We start from the raw sequence: 17,705 nt of genomic DNA on the forward strand, positions 1-17,705 counted from the left end.
CAGAATTGAGTGTATATGTGTCTGGGTGTAAATATACAGAAATCCTAAATGGTCCCATAAATATTAAAGGAATAAAATAAGTATTTTAAAACATTCCCACAAAGAAAAGACCAGATCCAAAGTCTATCAAACATTCAATCAAGGATCATTCCTATCTTATGAAAACTTTTCCAGGGAACAGAAAAAGGCATACTCAGCAACTCATTATACCAGGCCAGAATAAGCTCGAAACCAAAACTAGACAAGCAAAAGCAAACAGAAAGGAAATCTGCAGGTTAATCTTACTTATGAACATAGAAACAAGAATCCAAAACATCCCACCGCTGCCACCAAAAAAAAAAAAGAATCCAAAACAAAATATTAGCACACTGGGTCTGGCAATGTCTAAAAAATAATACATCATGAACATACTGGGTGTATACCAACAATGCAAAGTTTGTTTAATGTTAGAAAAATCCATCAAGTGATATTCACCACATTAACAGATTAAGGGAGGTAAAAATTACAGTCTCAATAGATACAGAAAGAACCATCTGATAAAAATCTAACACCCATTTATGATAAAAGTACTTAAAAACCAAGAAGAAAAGGAAATTTTTAAACATAAGAACGTGTACGGCTTCCCTGGTGGCGCAGTGGTTGAGGGGACATGGGTTCATGTCCCCGATGCAGGGGACACGGGTTCATGCCCCGGTCTGGGAAGATCCCACATGCCGCGGAGTGGCTGGGCCTGTGAGCCATGGCCGCTGAGCCTGCGCGTCTGGAGCCTGTGCTCCGCAACAGGAGAGGCCACAACAGTGAGAGGCCCATGTACCGCAAAAAAAAAAAAAAAAAAAAAAAAAAAAAGGGTATCTACCAAAAACCTAGGGCTAACATCACTTTTAAGGATGAAACAGTTCCTTTAAAATCAGGAATAAGGAAAGGATGCCCACTATCCACAAAATTTTCATTATTTGTGAATGATATGATTGCCTACATAGAAAACCCAAAGAATCTACAGATAAATTATTAGAATTAATAAGACAGTATAGCAAGGTAGTTGGATATAAAATTAACAAAAAAGAATTGCACTTTATATGCAACACATATAATTTTTTAAAAATATCATTCACAGGGCTTCCCTGGGGGCGCAGTGGTTGAGAGTCCGCCTGCCGATGCAGGGGACACGGGTTCGTGCCCCGGTCCGGGAAGATCCCACATGCTGCGGAGCGGCTGGGCCCGTGAGCCATGGCCGCTGAGCTTGCGCGTCCGGAGCCTGTGCTCCATGACGGGAGAGGCCACAACAGTGAGAGGCCCGCGTACCGCAAAAAAAAAAAAAAAATCATTCACAGTAGCAACAAAAAATATCAAGTACCTAAGAATAAATGAATAAAATGTGGAAAAACTTCTGCTTCTGGCCATGATGGAGCGGTAGAGACCAGATCTCACATCTTGGCTGGTTTGTTAAAAAACAAACAAACAACAACAAAAAGAACTGGACAGAATATATGAAACAACAGTTTTCAAGGCAGTGGCATCAGGCAACAAAGGAGGAATCTCTAAGAGAAGGGAAACAAATGAGGTGAAATTTACAACTGCCCCAGTTTACTGCCTTGAGAATTTCCAGATGAAAGTGAAGAGAACCAATTAGAGTCCAGAGGGCTCCCTGAGTTGAGAAGACCGGCTGGAAGAGACCAAAGTGGCTAGAGTTTGCAGGACAGAATAGTGAAGAAGTGAGCTACTCCTCAAGAGAAAACTCGGGAGATCTACAGAGGGTCCTACTCAAGTACCCAACAGAATGTTGATTAAAGAAATAAATGTGAAAGACAAAACTTTCATAAAAGGAAAGATAAATGTGACTTCATTAACATTGTAAATCAAGTTTACTTCAATATAAAAAAGTGACTTCGTTAAAATTAACTATGTTTGTTCAATAAAACACACCATCAAGGAAGAGAAAAGACAAGTCACAAACTGGGTGAAGATATTAGCCACATACTAAACAACATCTAGAATATATAAAGAATCCCTACAACTTGGTAACATAATATTGTAAATCAACCATACTTCAATTTAAAAAAAGAAGAGAATCCTTACAACTCGACAAGAAAAAGACAACCCAATAGAAATTTGGGCAAAAGACAAGAACAGGCATTTTGCAAAAGAGAAAACTGGAATGGCCAATAAACACATGAAAGATGCTCAATTTCACTGTTGGTCCAGAAGTAAAAATCAGGTTAAAGGAGAAACCATTTATAACTATTGGAGGGTCATAAATTAAGAACCCTTGAGCCTTAGAGCAATAGGAGCTGTTGGGAATGAAGACTGATGTAATCACCTTGGAAAATAACTTGAATTTACATACACCCTGTGCTCCAGCAATTCCACGTCTAGATAAAAGGCCCTAGAGGGACTTTTCAAACACCTGCATCAGGAGACATTTAATAAGAATATTCAAAGCAATATTGTTTATAATCGCAAAAATAGAACCAGGGAACAATCCAAATGTGCACAGCAAGAAAACGGATAAATTGTGGTAACTTAAAACAATGAAAGCAATAGAACATACACATAACAAGTATGAACCTTAGAAACAATACTGAGTGAAAAAAAAGCAGGTTGCAGAAGAGTACATACAATAAAATACCATTGTATAAAGCTCAAAAACATTACATTATCTAGGCCAATGTGTATATGTGATCATGGTGAAACTCCTTTTTAAAAAGAAAGAGGGAATTCCCTGGTGGTTTAATGGTTAGGACTTGGCGCTTTCACTGAGGTGGCCTGGGTTCAATCTGTGGTCAGGGAACTAAGATCCCGCAAGCTGCACGGCGGGGCCAAAATAAAATAAAATAAAATTAAGAATAAAAAATAAAAAGAAAAGAAATGATAATTTACAACAATCTAGAGATCAGTCACCTCTCGGGTGGAGTCACCTCTATGGAGAAGGATCCAGGAGGGATACACAGGGAGTTTGAATGGTTCCTAGTAACGTTCTGGTTCTTAAACTAGGTGGTAGGTGGTTCACTTTATTATTAAGCCTTCCTATACCTTACATCTATTGCATTTATCAAATAATACTGTACAAGATTTTTTAAAATGTGGGCCCAAAATAGGATTTATAAATAATGTCTTTATGCAAAATATTCTCAATGTAACATTAAACAATAATTTAAAGAATTTAGCTCTTCTCTCCCTGTTTCCCTCTCCCAAAACCAACAAATACTGGATTATCTTCTATGATTCCAATGATTATAAATAGTAAAGGCCAAGGAAACATCTTATGTTTGAGAGTTGTCATGGAATCAGATTTGCCGGAAAGAAAAAATTTATGTTCTCGACTGTCCACCAGAAGAAATACAAAGACAACATACACGTATGTAAAATCAAGAGCATTCCTTTATACCAGCAACAATCACAAAGCAAACACCATCAAAACATTCACAAAAGCCACAACAACCGTTAGTGATTTTATTGAAGACTCATTCACAGGATTCTGACCAGCGAAATGAGTGTAACATACACCCTGAGTGCGGGACCTACACTGATCTTACTATGGGGTACCCCAGACCCCCTCTTGAGGCTTCACAGTTCTGTGCTTTCACCCCACCTGGACACTTTCTTTAAAAATGGAAGCAGGCCTCAGACTGTCCTCAGCCAATGCTCTCAGGCAACTGGTTCCAGGGGCTCCACTTCATTATCCCAGCAGCTCCTCTAATGCATTTCAATCACAAAGTGGGCCCTCGCTTCTTCCCTATCCCAGCTCCACCTTCATAAACTGTAACAGACCAACAGGAGTCCTCAAGGGTACAAAATGTTTCTTTCCAGATGATTTTAAAAGAAAGGGTGAAAAAGATGCACTTGAGCTCTTATGCATCTGAGCTCCTATGGGTGAAACAATTTATCTGCAGATGTGCTCTGACCAGCTACACACTGATCTGTTCGTTATGCTGCAGTGACTGAAGCTTATGACTGTCTGAAGGCAGTGAGAAAAGGTGAATCTATCTGAAGCTGGAATCAGGGCTCTTCCCACTATGCTAAGCTGGTGCTTTAGCCCATAATTATAATAAACTATCTCAGATTCAGTGAAACCTCCAACGTTTTGAAATACTTTCTCTCGCAGATTCTATGCTGGTCTCTAAGACTTGAATCCGGGAGGTGAGGGGAAGAAAAATATCAAAATTAAAGTGACAATTTAAGGGAGTTGATTACTGGGAAAAAAATAGGACATTTTTATGATCCCAACAATGGGGGGTGGGTAACCTATCAGGGAGAAAATCATGAGTGGCAACAGCACAAATCATGCTGTAGGCCTCACCTATGCTTAGCATTATACTAGTAACATCAGGACACACTCAAGTGGGGTCCAGAGGGAGTCAAAGCACTTGAAATTTCATTTGAAATTCGCCCAGGGACAGTTTTTAGGAGTACCTGGAACTATGTCAGCCAGAATTTTCTAGGGAAGTGAGAGGGTTAGGTTTATATCCTGGGAGGTCCAGCCAACATGAGAACTACTTTCTGTTCTAGGTAGCCCTGGGAGCAGAAGTCAATCGATTTTTTGTCTTCCTTTGAGCTCTGCTGATTCCTGCTCGTTTGGCGTAAAAAGATAGACTGCAGCAGATGTTCCCCAGCACTCCTCACACTCAACTTTAAGCCAAGAAAAAAATTTATAACAATGCTGAGGTACCTTTTAAGTGCTTCTAAGGGCTTTAACACTGTTTTGGGTAAGGGACAAAAAAACCTCAGAGAAACCATAAAACACAATCCACATGGCACCATAAAAATCGCTTTGCACCGGGAATTCTGCCCTTAGACAAAACCACACAGTAATGAATACATAAATAACCACGTTCTGAGCCATCTACCAAAGACTGGGCTCTGCTGAGAGTAGGCAATGTCAGCCTGCGGGGAGAGGTGGCCGAGCTAGCCATGGCAAGTTCTTCACCTCCCAGCGACAGTACAAATCCTAGCTGGGGAGCGTCGGAAAACAGATCTTGCTTGTAAAAACCTCATCTGAAAGGCTGTGCAGCAAATATTCTACAAACAAGTATCAGACTATACTGCCAAAATGGTTAGAACAGCCGGTGGCATCTACGCTTTGGGCAGTATGTCTCTAAAAGACTTCAAGAGACAGGGCCCCTAAAGTCATTTGACCTACCATCTCTTATGACTATTTCCTGTGTGGCTGTGAAAGTTAAGGGGATGAAGCCTTCGCTATCAGCACAGAGAAGGATCCAGTGGGAGTCTGCAAAGTAAAATAAACACATAGGCAATTTAGAATATCCTGTCTTATTCTATAAAGAAAAATATGAAAATACGACTTTTTTGAGGAAAAGAATGTAGTAGTTGATGAACCTGACCATCACAAGACATTACAGAGAATGGGGAGATGGAGGGACCCAGTATAGACCTAAGGTCAGGTTACATGGCAGCAAGGGGATGTTGATGACAGGCATAGCTAAGGAACATGTATTTTCACCCAGGTTAGGCATTAATCACTCAGTGCTATGCATTTGAGCTTGTGTGTGCATGTGTGCACACAGATGTTAGGGGTGTATGGTGTTCCTAACTTATATATCAATACATGCTGTTAAGCAGTTTCTCCAGAAACTATGTGAAGTTGGGAACAGCTACTCTTTGGAGGAAACTTCTATATTCTTGAGATCCATACCAGCCTCTAGACAGCCAAGGAGGCTGAGCTGACTAGAGGTAGACTAGAATGGCCCAGATAATCCTAAATAGTTTGTTCTGGGGTAACCTAGGGCCACTAGCATAATACATACCTGGACTTTCTCTGGTTCTTTCGAGTCTACTGTGTCTCACCTGTTGACCCTGTAATTTCACTTCTAAAAATCTACACTTTCCAAAAACATGTAAAATATGCAGAGAGGTTTTTATTAAGGTTATTTATGATAATGAAAAATTGGAAACCACCTAAATGTCAAAGAAAACATGGCCAAGTAAAATATGGTATCAAAAGAGTAAATCCTCATCACAAGGAAAAAAAGTTTTTTCTATCTATATGAGATGATGGATGTTCAATAACTTACGGTGATAATCATTTCATGATGCATTTAAGTCAAATCATTATGTTGTACACTTTAAATTTATACAGTGCTATATGTCAATTATATCTCAATAAAACTGGAAGGAGAAATATATATGGTACACCCAGGATAGACTATTAACCCAGTAAAAATAACTGTTATGAAGTCATATCATAAATTCATGTGTCAAAACAGAAAAATGCTGATGCTACAATGTTAAGGGGGAAAAGATGAAACAAAGTTCTATGTTCAGTGTAGTGGGTGTCCTGAAGACTCAGGCATAAGAAAACCGCCATGCTCTCCATTGGATGGAACACAGGCATGACTCAGTCCCTTGCCACCTAGGAGTACCCTTCATGTCCACAAGTCTGCTGCATATTAAAATGACAATTCCTTTAAGAAATATTCTGTGGGAGTTCCCTGGTGGCCTAGTGGCTAGAATTCTGAGCTTTCACTGCCATGGCCAGGGTTCAGTCCCTGGTCGGGGAACTGAGATCCTACAACTGAGTCCAGATCCTGCATAGCCAAAAATAAAAAAGAAAACAACAAGGTCTACTGTATAGCACAGAGAACTATATTCAGTGTCCTGTGATAAACCATAGTAGAAAAGAATATTTTAAAAAAAATGTATACATAAAACTCCCACCCACACACACAAAAGAAATATTCTGCAATGCTATGATCTTTATGTTTTAGTGCAACAAGTATATATGAGGTTTTTATGTTATTTCCTTGCAGCTGTTATATATTGCTTCATAACTCTATTTGTTTTTTTCACGTGTACATTTAGGTTTTCCAGCTAGGTTGTAAGTTCCTTAAGGGTAGAACCCATATTTTCCATGTATTTTGGCACCTATAATAGGCCTGGGCATACAATAGGCAATTAATAATACTTTTTAACTATCTAATGAATCACTGAATGGTTGGTACACTTCATTTTCATCACCAGTGAAAGTTACATAATAGAGGGAGGGGGTGTCAGGTAGAGTCAATTTCTGAATTTTACCTACCATGTAGCATTTCAATAAGAGAGAGGCCAAAAGTCTGCTGGACTGTACTGAGTCTTAGCTTGCCGTTGCAGAGAAGCACGGCTCTTTTTTCTACAACAGGACCTAAAAAATAAGATTTCTTCAAATATAAAAATAAAAGTTGTTAAACTGATTGCAGAAGCAATGGAGTTAACATTTCCTAAGAATAGAATGTGTAGTTTTAAAAATTCCTATCTATTACCACTATCAACTAAACTTCAGTTTTAAAAATAAGGAGCTTTTTGCTGCATCATTTAACACAACTAAAGAATCAGACAAAACACAACCCCTAATTTCCTTTTGCTCTGTTCTTCCCCAGCGTTATGACCTTATTGCTAGGAACTGGCTTTCCTAGGACGTGACTAATAACACTATAGGATGATGGATGGCAGCCTGAGAGATAAAATCTGATAGTGAGGAACAACTGCTTGGCTGTTGTAGAAACAGGTATACCTTGGAGATACCGCAGGTGTGGTTCCAGACCACTGCAATAAAGCTAGTATCACAATAAAGTGAGCCACATGAAAGTTTTTGGTTTCCTAATGCATATTCTATAGTCCATTTAAGTGTGCAGATGCATATGTCTAATAAAATAATGTACATACCTTAACTTAAAAATGCTTTATTGCTAAAAAATGCTATCATCTGACAATGTAGCGTTGCCACAAACCTTCAATCTGTAAAAAACACAATCTCTCTGAAGTGCAATAAAACTAGGTATGCCTGTATAACTAAGAAGTTTTACGTTTTCTTTATTGGGGAAAAAAATGCCAAGAAAGACTGCCCTAAGTCGTGGAGTAGCAGAGGATTTGCATAAGTAAAATAAACAAACTGTGGTAAAAATTCACTTAGCTTAGAAAAAGTACAAATAACAGTGATTTTTAAATTTTAAAAAGTTATATTAAAAATTAATGCATCTTTGAAAATGTTTGCAAATATCCATACAGAAAGAAAATATAGAACAATTATAGCTCTATTTTAAGACACATTGAGTCCAAAGGTATATTCATAGAACATAGAATAAAAAATGTAACTTCTAATTCTATATTATGAGACAATATCTTCATGTAAGCATTTCTTAAAGTTTTATAAGTTATGTGTCTAACTTATTTTCTTGTTAAAGTTATCACTACTCATTTTCTGACTACTAAGAAAAATAATTTCAACGATAAAAGGTAAACTGTACTCCATTTTTGATACGATGAACAGCTCAAAAGATGTATGTCTACTATGTAATAACATTTTAAAAGATAGCACATGAATAAACTGTAAGGGCCATAAGCAACTAATTATTCATCTTAACTCTTATGAAATGTCGCTTCTGATATTATAGGGGGAAAAACTCTTCATTGCTTTTATTTTGTTTTTCTTTTACTTTTCTCATTAAAAAAGAAATATATGCTCAACATAAAGAAAACAGAAATTTAAAATGCAGAAAGTAAAGTCCCCAAAATTCTACCTCCAGAAGTACTGATAACAGCTTGGCTGAACTAGCTCATTATAAACTGAGAAAAGGAAGAATTGAAAGGCAAAAAACACATTTCTTTTTACTTAAAAAAAAATGCATTTACAAATATAAATATTTGTAAAAATATTTGTAAAAAAGTATATATTGTTTGATAAAATAATCTATTTAGGGACTTCCCTGGTGGCGCAGTAGTTAAGAATCCACCTGCCAATGCAGGCGACACGGGCTTGAGCCCTGGTCCAAGAAGATCCCACATGCCGCGGAGCAACTAAGCCCGTGCACCACAACTACTGAGCTCGCATGCCACAATTACTGAAGCCTGTGCACCTAGAGCCCGTGCTCTGCAACGAGAAGCCGCCGCAATGAGAAGCCCGAGCACCGCAACAAAGAGTAGCCCCTGCTCGCCGCAACAAGAGAAAGCCTGTGCGCAGTAATGAAGACCCAACGCAGCCAAAAATAAATAAATAAATAATCTATTTAAAGAAAAATAAAATCAAACAATTAGACATTATATCTTTTAGATCGACAAAGGTTTTAGTAAATGCATAGAAAAAATGGAATAAATACTTCCATTACTAACTATACCTGTGGTTTTCTCTACGGGTTTGGTTATGAAGAATTTTTACTTTCAACATTAAATATTCTTGGGAATTCCCTGTGGTCCAGTGATTAGGACTCTGTGCTTTCACTGCTGAAAGCCCAGGTTCGATCCCTGGTTGGGGAACTAAGATCCCACAAGCCACACAGGATGGCCAAAAAACCCAATAAACAAACATTAAATATGCTTATGCTTACATTAAATATGCTTATATTAAAAAACCAATAAACATTAAATATACTTAAATATGCTTATATTGGTTAAATTTTTTCTTCAATGAGCATACATTACTTTTGTAATTAGGAAAAAAAAATACTGTGTATCTGTTAAAAAAATTTAAAAAGCTCTGTGTGCTGACAGAGTTCTTGAGACTATGAAACTAAATGGAAAAAGATGAAGAACACTGTATATAGTACCTTACCTTTTGTGTAACAAAAGGAAAAATAAAAATAAATAGTAAGATCTGCTAATATCTGAATAAAGTAATAAAAATAAAAATGGTTACCTATATGAGGTGAAGGGAACAAGCTGAACAAGATGGGGTGAAACTAAGACTTCTCAGTATATACCTTTCTATTGCAAGAATGTTTTGTTTTTTAAAGCAAGTAAATGAATTGCCTATTCAAAAAGAGAAATAAAACGGGAAAAAAGAAAAAATATTTGAAAAGTCATGGAAGGAAAAAAAAATCCAAACTAGATTTCACACTTATAAAGTACTATAATTTTTAAAAATAAAAAATCTGTTTATTAAAAATACACTGAAAACTTCATGTAGTTAATAAAGCCATTTAAATATTTTGGCTGAAGACAATGTGGGAAAAATCCTCTTCAAAAATCTAGGATTGGGATGTTAAATGTTTATAAATATTTGTTTCAATTAGCTTTGGTACATAATATAACTAAGATCACTAATGTGCTTGTGAAATTAATTTAAAAAAATTTTTTATATCAGTGACTTAACTGATTTTTAACTGATTTATTTCTGATTTAACCGGTTTGGGGGACAATTTAGGAATTTGAATAAGAAGTAGGTATTAGATGATATTAAGTAATTATTGTTAATGTTATCAAGTATGGTAATGGTACAGTGATAATTAAAGAAAATGTGCTTACACTTTAGAACAACATCCCCAAATACTTATGGGTGAAACACCATGATGCCTCTACTTAGAAAAATATTTTAGGAAACAAAAAAAAGAAGCAATTATGGTAAAATGTTAACAACCATTAAATCCAGGTGATAGATATAGATAGGGTTTCATTAGGTATTCTTTCTATATGTTTACAATTTTTTCGTAATTAAAAATATATTTTATGTGTTTGAAATTTTTTATACTAAAAAAATTTTAGGGCTTCCCTGGTGGCGCAGTGGTTGAGAGTCCGCCTGCCGATGCAGGGGACACGGGTTTGTGCCCCGGTCCGGGAAGATCCCACATGCCGCGGAGCGGCTAGGCCCGTGAGCCATGGCCGCTGAGCCTGTGCGTCCGGAGCCTGTGCTCTGCAACGGGAGAGGCCACAGCAGTGAGAGGCCCGTGTACCGCAAAAAAAAAAAAAAAAAAAAAAAAAAAGTAAAAACAATATAGTAAAATAATTCAAGAAAATCTAGACTATTACATATATATCAATTTCTATAATATAAAAAAAGCTCTTTTAAACTGATAATAGGAAAAAATGAGCAAAACACAATTCACATTCAGTTGGCCAAAAAACATGACAACATACTCAAATTCACTAATAGTAAAGGAAATACAAATTAATAAAAGTGAAATACCACTTTGCACTCATCAGATTGGTAAGGAAGTGAGGAAAAGGACACTCTCATTGGTCGCTGATGGACATGTGATGATGCACTGTTTAGTAAAAAATCTTTGAAAGGCAATCTGTCCACTCTATATATATGTGTCCACTCTATATATATGTGTGTATATATATACTCTTCAAACTTGCACTTCCACTTCTGGGAACCAAGCCAACAGAAATAAAAGTATGAATACAAATAGATACATATGAGAATACTATTGCAGTACCATTTGGAGTGCCTAAGACCTGAAAACAAAGTGAATGTCCATCAGCAAGGGAAAGGCTGAATAAACAAGCACACTCCCAACATGAAGTAAAGAATGCACCATACGACCCCATTTTTGTAAAACAATGACAAAGTCACCACCAACACCCCCCGCACCTATATACCTACGTATACAAAGACCTGTGTAAGATTATATGAGCGTGAAGTAAAATATGAAAGGATCCACATTAAGCTGCTAGTTAAAGTGGGTTACAGGGAGGAGGAGCAGGGCCAAGTGTGACGGGAAAGGATAGTGTTCATGATAAAAACAGATATAGTATGATCCCACTATATAATATTTTATGTTTGCGTATACAGGCATAAACAGATGCATTAAAAATTTTTAATGACTATAACCTCTCTTAACAGCATATTATAAGATGCTGTTATAATCTTATGCTGTTATGCTATTATAAGCTCTTATAAATAGAAGAGTGTCTGCGATTGCATAAGGAAAAGGTTTTTGCAATGAAACAGCATGAATTAAAATTTTTTTCTAAACATAGCGTGCCACAATGAGCGCAATCATTCATGTTTTCACACCATGCACATGATAAAATCACGGTGTATACTGGTATGTGTGCCCATCCAACCAACCTGGAAAGGTATAACAACTTGCCTGAATATAACATGTCCAGATCAGTGAAGTTCAACTAGAATACTATACTTCCTCATCAATAAATTTCTCTTGCAGTACCTACTGGCTGCAGGAGCCAGTGGTAGCTCCTCAAAGGAGAAGTTACCTGGCAAGTGATGTGAACGTAAGGCACATTCTGAGAGAGTGGATACACTGGAGAGGATTTCTTTCCATTATGTAGAAAGTCTGTGAGTTCAGAAAGACACTGCTGCACTTCAATCAGGTTCCTAGATAAAATTTCCAGTATCTTAGATAGCTGATAATTTTCATTTTCCACTTGTAAGTTAGGAGGTCCCACGGTACTGTTGTGGTCTGGTGTGCCGCTGGGTCCGGGCAGTGTTACCGACTGGTTAACAGGCCCGGCATCTAGAGTTTCTAGGGCTGTGGAGCCATCACAGATACTGGATGGAGGACTTCTGATTTCTTGAATAAGTGTTCTTCCAGGCCTTCCACTTTGACTGCTGCTATTAGCTGTTAACAAGATCCCTCCGTTTTGGTGACAAAAATCTGGGGAAAGACTTTCAATTAGCTTTTTTCTATTTGCTTTATTTAACAGAGTACTGAAAGCAGAGTGACCACTCTGGTTTTCACTCGGTGTCACTGGAGAGTCTTCTTCCAACATAACTTCTCTAACAATCAAACGAATCATATACTGATCAGACTTTGAAGAAAGAAGAAATGCCGAATCAGTGGATTTCTGTTTTCCTATCAAAATTAACAATAATTTATCTGTCAAGAAACATATGCCTTTTGGTCTTTCATTACTCTCTAAGTGAATTTGCTGGATGTTTGGCATAAATGATGGAACGACAGAATAGATAAAAATTATATTACACGTATTGGAAGCCACTGCGACTACCTGTGCTTTAAGATTAAACGCCATTAGATCAGGAACCAGAATGCCCGGGATGGTGACTTTTCTGTTCTGGGTAACCTCCTTCTCAAAGGTCAAGAGGACCAAGTGTGAAGAATCTAGGCCAGTTCCTGTCAAGTAGTCCTTTTTTCTTAGACAAATAAGAGAACTAGCCTCAGATTTAGATCCGTCAAAGTGTATATGAGTTAGATCCAGAGGATCAGAAAAGGATGAAGAAAAGGGAGAAACTGGTGTTTCAGAATTTGTTTCAGAGGAAACTTCGTCAATAACTGGTAAAGTATACAGACAAGTGCCTTCACTACTAGGGGGAACATCAAAGGTTCCAGATGCATTTAAGCCACAAATCTTATCTAGTGGAAGCTCAGTGGCTATAGCGACCTGTGAGTCCACAGTGGCTCCGATTGAGCGCACGTAGCTGGCCACATCAAACACTGGGCAGAAGGAGCACCTGTGAAGAGTCTTCTGAGCACTGTCCCAAATATAAGAATGCACGCTGCTGCCTACTGCCACCACCAGCCTCTGGCCATCCTGGGTCCAACATGCACAGTGAATGAGGCCTTGGGTGCTGATGTCCACTTTGACCTGGGAACTGTCCCAGTGAACATTATGGAAAACGGAGACATCCTGTGCAGTCAACACAGTCAGGACAGCACTTTTTGGGTGCCACACACAGCCCTGGGGAAGGACAGGGAGTGACTGTCTAATCTCACAGGTCTGAGACATCAGCCATTTGCTTGTCTCCGTAGTGCTAGGACACAGCTGCCACACAATGACATGCTTCTTGTGCTGGACAGCGAGCAGAGCAGGTGTGTCAGCTGTACCAGGTGGGGCCCAGGACACCCGATACACATGTTCAAATTGTCCAATGACCGCTGAGTCCCCAAACTTGGCCTCTCCACCGTGAAGGTGTAAATCGGTCAGGACTACCTGATTCCCATCAGTCCAGGCAAGGCCGTGAATTGGGTGTATTGCTTGATACAACGCATTCAGTCCAGTCCTGAGAAGTTTTCCTCTTCCCAACTCCATCCTTTCTGATAAAGGTTATCTGAAATAATTAGGAAGTTATACCATAAGAATATAGTCAGACAAATTCAGGATGTAGTACATTCTACAAGACAACTGGCTTAGCCCTTTCAAAGGTCATTATTGTGAGAGGATAAAAGGATAGGAGGAATTTGACAGATTAAAAGACTGCCTGGCAGTGCTGAGAAATTATTTTTCCTGCAAAATAAGGTCAAACTTTTGAAACCTAATGAATAAAATGTTTTAGTAAAATTTTAATAATGGGGATGAAATTTCAGATTTTGTTATTGTTCCACAGGTTCATTCTATGACTGCCTCTGTGGAATACTGGTTTGTTTGTTTTTTTAATTTTTTAAAATTCATTTTATTTATTTAGGCTGCATTGGGTCTTTGTTGCTGCGCTGTGGCGAGTGGGGGCTGCCCCTCATTGCAGTGCACAGGCTTCTTCTCATTGCAGTGGCTTCTCTTGCTGTGGAGCACGGGCTCTAGGTGCATGGGCTTCAGTAGTTGTGGCATGTGGGCTCAGTAGTTGTGGCTTGCGGGCTCTAGAGCACAGGTTCAGTAGTTGTGGCACATGCGCTTAGCTGCTCCGTGGCATGTGGGATCTTCCCGGACGAGGGATCGAACCTGTGTCCCCTGCATCGGCAGGTGGATTCTCAACCACTGTGCCACAAGGGAAGCCATACTGGTTTTTAACAGTTGGTGATTTATGCAGCCAAACGTATATTTGGGGCACCTCTAGTTCAAACTTCCTTGATCACAGAACTGGGATACTAAAAATCAGCAATACAGGCAAAATAGTAACGCTTATGGTAGCAGTTTCTGGTTCAAAATTCTGAGCCACTCATAGGAAATCAGGTAAACAAAAAAGGCTTACTAACCCTGTGTCTCTGTAAGTTACTGTAATCACAGTTTTTTACTGTAGCCTCACTATGATACTATGATGAATTAGAAAGAGCCAATAAAATATGCAAGATGCACATAAGGCCAGAAATGAGTCAACTCATCATGGAGTTGATCAATACTATAGATGTCTGCCTCTAGTCCTTCTGTAAACAGAGTATGTAACAATTACATATATAATAAGATCATAAGTGTGCATAAAGATTAAAATCTTGTAAAGTTAAATGTCAAAACCTAATTACAAAATGCATCATATTATTTGAAAGAGTAATAATTTTTATTGCAATTAAGGATCCAAGATATTTTAAAAGACCCTCATTTTTAAGGCTTTCAAATAACTTTATTTCATGTATATTTTTCTTTTAGATTGCTTACATCTGACTCTTGTCAGTATGCTTTATTTCATTTCCTTCCTAACACTGAAGGAAAAGCAAAAGGCAACACTTAAACTCCCGTTTGTCACCAGTTTAAAATATGGTAGAGCCTTACTAACTTCCATCAATTTCGATGGTAAAATTTTGGGGTTAGCCTTTCTGTGAAATGTGAGACATGTCAAAACTGAGGAAATCAGGATGACATTGTTATTGAATATGAAAAAACAGACCATATTCTATAAACACACCCAGATACTACCTGAATTTGCTGGGCAAATTAGAAGGAAAGGAAGGGAATAAACATGTCCAGTATGTGCCACACATGGTGCTGGTCACCTAGAATCCAATACAACCCTTGTAACGGTCCTGTGAGGGTAGCACTGTTATTCTTAGGTGAGAGACAACAGATCTGAAGCTCTAAAAAGTTAAGAAACTTGCTCTTCATATAACAAAACACCTTCCAGATAGATTAAAGATCCAAATGTACAAAACAAAAATTAAGAGATTTAAAAGAAAGACTTTTTACACTACTATAGAAATACTCAAACATGTATATGTATGTGTATAAGGATTTACTATAGCATTTTTTTGTAACAGAAAACCTAAATGTACATCAACATGGAAATAAATAAAAAAATAAGGAAGCTCCATGAGTAGTGATATGGAAAAATCCCTCCCCCAAAAAAAGCAGTGAAATTCACAAGATAACATGTTTAGTAAGCTACTATTTATGAAAAAGAAATCCACCTCTATATGTCCATATACATGTGTTTGTATATATTTACATAAAGATGCAGAAAAAGATCAGAAATAACACATACCAAACTGTTCACAGTACATACTGAGATGGAGTGAGGTGGCAGAAGAGAGAAGGTGGGACCCTCTTTACTTATTTCTGTATTTTTTGGAAAGACTGTTTTTATAATAAGTATATATTCAAATAGCCCTTTTCTAATTGAAAAAACAAACTAAAGATTCAAATGTACAAAATACTTAATTTACAAAAAGTTCTTGGGACTTCCCTGGTGGCAAAGTGGTTAAGAATCTGCCTGCCAATACAGGGGCCATGGGTTCGAGCCCTGGTCCGGGAAGATCCCACACGCTGGGGAGCAACTAAGCCCGTGCCTCACAACTACTAAGCCTGTGCTCTAGAGCCCGCGAGCCACAATTACTGAGACCACATGCCACAACTACTGAAGCTTGCATGCCTAGAGCCTGTGCTCTGCAACAAGAGAAGTCACCACAATGAGATGCCCACGCACAGCAACAAAGAGTAGCCCTTGCTCGCTGCAATTAGGGAAAGCCCCTGCACAGTAATGAAGACCCAACGCAGCCAAAAATAAATAAATAAATAAGTAAAAAGTTCTTTTAAGCCAGTTAAAATGACAAAATTTTGCAAAAAAAAAAACGACAAAATTTTAAGTAGCCAAAGAATATCAACAGGCAATTTACAAAACAATTATGATGATCAATAAACATATTCTAAATGATGTTTAATCTTATTAGTTATCAAAGAATTGTCTAAACTTGCAGTGTCCATTTCTTCACCACTCATTCTCTTCTTAACCCACCCCAAATTGACTCCATTCCCAACTCTTCTCCAAAACAACTCTCACCAACCCACCAGTGCTATCCACGTCACTGAATCCGATGGACATTTTTCAACCTTGTTTTATTGTACTTAGTAAATGTCAAAGACAGAACCTGAGAAGCTGCCTTCAGACCCTAAATCCAAAGAAATGTATTCTTCACCAAACTGGAGGATTTGCTTTTAACTTACCTGCAATTTTTTTCTCATTCCTCTTTGCTAGCTTCATCCCTACTCTTAGAATCTTTTACTAAGAGGGAATGGTCTGTTATACTTCTTCTTTTTTTTTTTCTGTTATGCTTCTTACACATGAGGTCAGGTTAAGTGGTTCTACAGTGGCTTGCTAAATGGAAAAATATGTCTTCTGACATTACTAATGAAGAAAACTGCCATCTCAAACCCGCTGGTCTTGTATAAGATAATATATGCTTTTCCCTAATACCTACTTATGCACTTTAAAAAAAAAAGACTTTTATTGATAAATAATGCATGATACATTTTCCTGGAAGAGAAAATTCCTAACGGGCCAGTTACATCAAAAGCAATTTATATGATATGTTTTAGGCCACCCAAGTCAGTCTAATGTCATTGAGGATGTGTATGGCTAGGGTTAGCACAGCGTAAGGATTTGTAAATAAAGGAAAAAAAACTTGACAATAAAGTTACTGAGATGTTTCAGAAGAATTAATTTTAATATTTTCATCTTTACTAACAAGAAGAAATTTGGTAAAAAACTAAAGATAGAGTTACCATATGATCCTGCAATCCCACTCCTGGGCATATATCCAAAGAAAACTCTAATTCAAAAGGATACATGCAACTCAATGTTCACTGCAGCACTATTTACAATAGGCAAGATGTGGAAGCAACGTAAATGCCCGACAGATGAATGGATAAAGATGTGGTACATATATACAATGGAGTATTAGCCATAAAAAAGAATGAAATAATGCCTCTGCAACAATATGGATGGACCTAGAGATTATCATACTAAGTAAGGTGAGACAGAAAATGACAAATATATGATATCACTTATATGTGGAATCTAAAAAAAAAAAAGATAGAAATGAATTTATCTACAAAACAGAAATAGACCCACAGATACAGAAACTTATGGTTAC

At 37.7% G+C, this 17,705-nt stretch overlaps 1 protein-coding gene across 1 annotated transcript; it reads right to left on the reverse strand.

The window, feature by feature from the left end:
- Window positions 1-4,772: 4,772 nt before the first annotated feature.
- WDCP (WD repeat and coiled coil containing) lies at window positions 4,773-16,990 on the reverse strand. Its single transcript, XM_082852314.1, has 4 exons — window positions 16,777-16,990; window positions 11,929-13,741; window positions 7,037-7,154; window positions 4,773-5,224 (listed from the first exon to the last, which is right to left on the reverse strand). The coding sequence occupies exons 2-4, from the start codon at window positions 13,720-13,722 to the stop codon at window positions 5,103-5,105; spliced, it is 2,034 nt and encodes a 677-aa protein (XP_082708440.1). The 5' UTR covers window positions 13,723-13,741; window positions 16,777-16,990; the 3' UTR covers window positions 4,773-5,102.
- Window positions 16,991-17,705: the final 715 nt, after the last annotated feature.

The sequence above is a fragment of the Leucopleurus acutus genome (genome assembly GCF_964270905.1).
Source record: "Leucopleurus acutus genome assembly, chromosome: 12".
Lineage (NCBI taxonomy): Eukaryota > Metazoa > Chordata > Mammalia > Artiodactyla > Delphinidae > Leucopleurus > Leucopleurus acutus.